The 5047-nt window shown below is 36.5% G+C and overlaps 1 protein-coding gene across 1 annotated transcript; it reads left to right on the top strand.

Annotated features, from left to right (window-relative positions):
* The first annotated feature begins 1162 nt into the window (after positions 1 to 1162).
* LOC145100536 (aldehyde oxidase GLOX1-like) lies at positions 1163 to 3141 on the top strand. The gene has a single exon (XM_079037777.1). It carries the CDS (start codon positions 1205 to 1207, stop codon positions 2834 to 2836), a length of 1632 nt encoding a protein of 543 aa, XP_078893903.1. The 5' UTR covers positions 1163 to 1204; the 3' UTR covers positions 2837 to 3141.
* The last annotated feature ends 1906 nt before the right edge of the window (positions 3142 to 5047 follow it).

The raw sequence follows: 5047 nt of genomic DNA on the forward strand, positions 1-5047 counted from the left end.
TTACCATTACATAATATTAGATCCCTCATGAATATTTTATATTTTACATTAAGTAACACTAATCATTACATAATATAAGGGTTCAATATAAAGATATGTTTATATAAAAAGAAATATCATTTTTATAAAAAAATATTAAAATAAAAAGATATTTATTTTTTTCAAATCTATAAAATAAAATATTTTAAATAAAAAAATTAATAATTTTTTCTGTTTTTAAATAAAAGAGAAGAATGAGATTTTTAGTGTGTAGAATTTTATTTCAAATTGGTGTATGCTTGTGTAAATAGATGAAACAATGGTGGCTATAGATATATGTACTATGACTACATTTTTTATTAATAATACTTAGTTTTCATTTAAATATTTAATATTATTTTATTTTTATTTCTTGGTTTATAAACATATTAAAATATAGAAAATATTAAAATATATAGAAAATGTTGACACGTTGTACTATTATTTCATTATAAAAGAATAAAATATATAATAAATAAAAACTTGATAGTAATTAAATGATAGATACTGGTTTTAAAAAAAAAAATTATTAATTATACAAGATATTGATATTATAAATATACCGAAATTTATACCTAAAAAATCATTAATGAGAATGCACCCTAAAAAAATTTGGGGTCCAATTAGTAAGACTGGTTTTTGTAATATATAAATTATATAAAATTGTTTTATTTGATATATTTTTTTTAGGTTGGAAAAAAAATCTTAATTAATTCCTACTTTCATTAGATTACTTTTAATAATTAGTTAATAATTATATGTGAAAGAAATAAAATCATTATCTAATGATTGGTTAATAATTATAACTAAAATGTAAATCTTTTGTAACGATTATGATTATTAAAGAAAAAAGTAATGATAATTATTAGGGGTCTAAAAGAAGGTCTAATTAGATGTACCCAAAATCGAAATATATTTGACTTTATCAAAATCATTGCATGTCTCTAACTAATGTTAATAATTGTAGTGAATGAACCCGACACTCTAATTATTTTGAAATCGCTTATCTAATATCATAGAAGTGAACGGAAGATTTGAATCTCTCCTTACACAAGTTTCAGCTAGTTGACTTTTTAGACATTGCATGGCCTGAACAAGTATTTAAACCCACCTCTATCATCTCTAAAACACACAAGACCCTCATTACTAATCCCGAAACAAAGAAAAAGAAAGTAGAAACTTGAACATGATCAGCTTCTCCTCTTCCCTCCTTTATCATCATCTTCTCTTTTTCTTCCTCCTACTCCTCCAAGCCCCACCGTGTCCTGCTGCAGGTGGATCATGGTCCGTCCTTCTCCCAAGCATTGGCATCTCAGCCATGCACATGCAGCTACTCCCCAACGATCGTGTTGTAATGTATGATCGCACAGACTTTGGTGTCTCCAACATCTCTCTTCCAAATGGCAAATGCCGCCCTAACTCAACAGACTGCTCAGCCCACTCGGTGGAGTATGATGTTGGCTCCAATACAGTACGTCCACTCATGGTTTTAACCAATGTGTGGTGTTCCTCAGGAACCCTAATGCCTGATGGCACTTTAGTCCAGACAGGCGGCTGGGATGATGGCTACAGGAGGGTGAGAACTTATAAATCGTGTGGAACATGCGATTGGAATGAGATACCAAATGGTTTGAGTAAACAGAGATGGTATGCCACCAATCTTTTGTTGCCAGACGGGAGACAAATTATCATCGGAGGACGCCAGGCATTTAATTACGAATTCTACCCCAAAAAGTCGGCTACTGAGAACTCTCCCAGCTTTCCATTTTTGGTTCAGACTAATGACCCAAATGTTGAGAATAACTTATACCCTTTTGTATTTCTCTATCCTGATGGAAATTTGTTTGTTTTTGCTAATAATCGTGCAATCTTATTCGATTACTCCAAGAACAAAGTTGTAAAGACATTCCCAACAATACCCGGTGGTCAACCAAGGAACTACCCAAGCACGGGATCTGCAGTACTACTCCCTTTGCGGATAAAAAAGGGGGTAGCAGATGCTGTGGAAGTATTGGTTTGTGGGGGTGCACCCACAGGAGCATTTGTTAATGCAAATAATGGAAAATTTGATGGAGCTCTTGATACTTGTGGGAGGATAAAAATATCGGATCCAAATCCACAATGGGTCACGGAGACCATGCCTTTGGCTCGGGTCATGGGCGACATGTTGTTGCTTCCAAATGGTCATGTTTTGATCATCAATGGTGCATCCGCTGGGGCTGCAGGATGGGAACTTGGGAGGAATCCAGTTCTCAGCCCTGTGACTTATACACCCGATAACCAAATCGGGTCTCGATTCCAGCTGGAAAATCCAAGCACAATACCTAGAGTTTACCATTCCACAGCGGTTATGCTACGAGATGGTCGTGTTCTTGTTGGTGGAAGCAACCCTCATGATAAATATGTCTTCACAAATGTTCTTTACCCAACTGAATTGAGCTTGGAGGCCTTTTCACCTTCTTATTTGGATTCAAACTCGTCTTCTTTTCGGCCGAGGATAATCTCACCCAAGACAAAATCCGATATTCGCTATGGAAAAAGGGTCGTTATTACATTTACGGTTTCAGGCCCTGTGGACCTAAAATTGGTGACTGTGACATTGATGTCACCTTCATTTAACACCCACTCGTTTTCTATGAATCAAAGGTTGCTGGTGCTTGACAGCAGCAACTCCGCCAAGGCTGTAGGAAAGTCGACTTATAAAGTTGGTGTGGTGGCACCTCCATCTGGTAACATTGCACCGGCTGGGAATTATATGTTGTTTGTGGTCCATAAAGACATTCCAAGTCCAGGAATCTGGGTCCAAATCCGGAGATAAAATCCCAAAGTAATATATTACATTGGTTTCATGCATTAATTAGATGGTGCATTTATTATATTTTTTAAGTTGTAAATTTCACCGGGTTATATATATGGATATTATTGTGTTGCTTTAATATCACATTGTTACTTCAGGAGCCAACAAGTAACATCTCAACCAACGATGTCATCTTTGTCGTCTAGTCACACCCGGGTTTTTGTTTGTCATTTTGGTTTTCTATTTCATGATCATATCCGGTGAATTATATTGGATAAATGGAAGCAGTACAATAGTCATTTGAGAAAGAAAATACGATCCGTATCGGCAGGGCAGTCCTCAGAAATGAAATACTATTAAAGACACAGGACGAAAAAAAAAATGGTCCTTATGTTTATTATAATTTAGTATTTTTAAATAAAAATATATAATGAAAAAAATTAAGTCCTGTCCAACTGCCCACTTTGCCGCCCCACCCCCCCTCTCTAAGCCCCCCATCGACCCCATCAACAAATTAAACTTACAACCTCACCACTGGGTTAATTAAACTTATCCGCTTGACGGAAGCAAATAAAAATTATATGGGGCGGGAGAGATAAAGAAATAATTCTAATTTTTTATTTAAGCATATTTTTCACAATTCCATTCCATTTGTTGCACATGTTGCAACAATTAATAAAAAAAAAACATCGTAAATGGTCCCTGTGGTTACCCAAAATCTGAAGTTTAGTCCCCGTGGTTTAAAAACCTCATAAATGGTCCCTGTGTTTTCAAAACTTTTGACGATTGGTCTTTATTGCTAACTCCGTTCAGTTTTGTCTGTTAACTGAATGACATTTACGTCATTTCACTACCATAGGGACCATTTATGATGTTTTCAATTATTTTTTTTAAAGAAAAAAATGGAATAATATGCAGATTGGTCCCTTCTCTCTCTCTCTCTCCAATGTAATGTAATATAACGAAATTTAAGTTTCTTTTGCTGTCTAACACAAAGTAAACCCAAAACTTTGACTCGGCTTTTTCAGCGAATTTTTTTGTTGGCCAATAAATGTTTAGTTGGAAGTTGAACTATCCAAACTATTGGCAAGATAAATCGGTGTTATTGTTGCCATTAATGTTGCTGGTTTCCATGAATCGGTCTCAATGTTTTCAATGAAATGGAGAAGCATACCAATTGGATACAAATTGAATCAGACTTAGCAAGAAGTTTGGAAGATGATCGTTAGGACTGTTGACAAACTATAGCTCTACCTGTTCATTCTCTACTTTGAAGGAATTATGAAGTCGATCATTTGAGTCTTTGATTGCACCACAACCACAAAAAAGAGCTTAACCTCTCATTCATCAAAAGTTGAGCTCATCGTGTAACATCCTAAAAATACAGTCTAAAAATTTCGTTTTAATTTAATAATAAAACCATAGTCATCGAACATCATATATAAATGATAAACTGTGTATCTCAAAATAATCTAACAATTGTCAAAATATCATAGTATAAACATCTCAGGCTGAATAGATGGTGTGTGCACTGCAATCTTCCCGAGTTCCTCTTTTGAAAACTGAGTACCTGAAACCAAAACTGAAAACTGTAAGCACGAAGCTTAGTGAGTCTCCCCAAACTACCACATACCATACAATAACATATAAAGCACATACTGGGCCTTGCCCACTGCATCAGACCGAAGTCCGGAAACTGCACCGGACCAATGTCCGGAACTAACCAGGGCCTTGCCCTCTGCATCGGATCGAAGTCCGGAAACTGCATCGGACCGAAGTCTGGAACTGACTGGGACCTTGTCCCCTGCATCAGACTAAAGTCTGGAACCAACTGCATTGGACTGAAGTTTGGAACTGACTGGGACCTTGTCCCCTGCATCGGACTAAAGTCTGTAACCAACTGCATCGGACCGAAGTCTGGAACTGACTGGGACCTTGTCCCTTGCATCGGACCGAAGTCCGGAACTGACTGAACATAACATAGCATAAACACATATCAACTAACATAAACATATATACTGCATACTGCATCGGACTGAAGTCCGAAACACATAACACATAGGCATGCTTGAATCACCAAGACATCAAGCACCCTGAACTACTGCATCAGACCGAAGTCCGGAACTGACTGCTAACTAAACGGGTCGGCATTGTGGCCGTAGACCCGTTCCTACTGGAAGGAAACTCACCTCACACTGCTAAAGTCCCGCAGACTCAATCCCACACTGCTGA

This window comes from Lactuca serriola, chromosome 4 (genome assembly GCF_051521515.1).
Source record: "Lactuca serriola cultivar US96UC23 chromosome 4, Lser_US96UC23_V15, whole genome shotgun sequence".
NCBI lineage: Eukaryota > Viridiplantae > Streptophyta > Magnoliopsida > Asterales > Asteraceae > Lactuca > Lactuca serriola.

Excerpts from the sequence above, each read along its gene's own strand:
- LOC145100536 (XM_079037777.1), top strand. The coding sequence starts at position 1,205 with ATGATCAGCTTCTCCTCTTCCCTCCTTTATCATCATCTTCTCTTTTTC.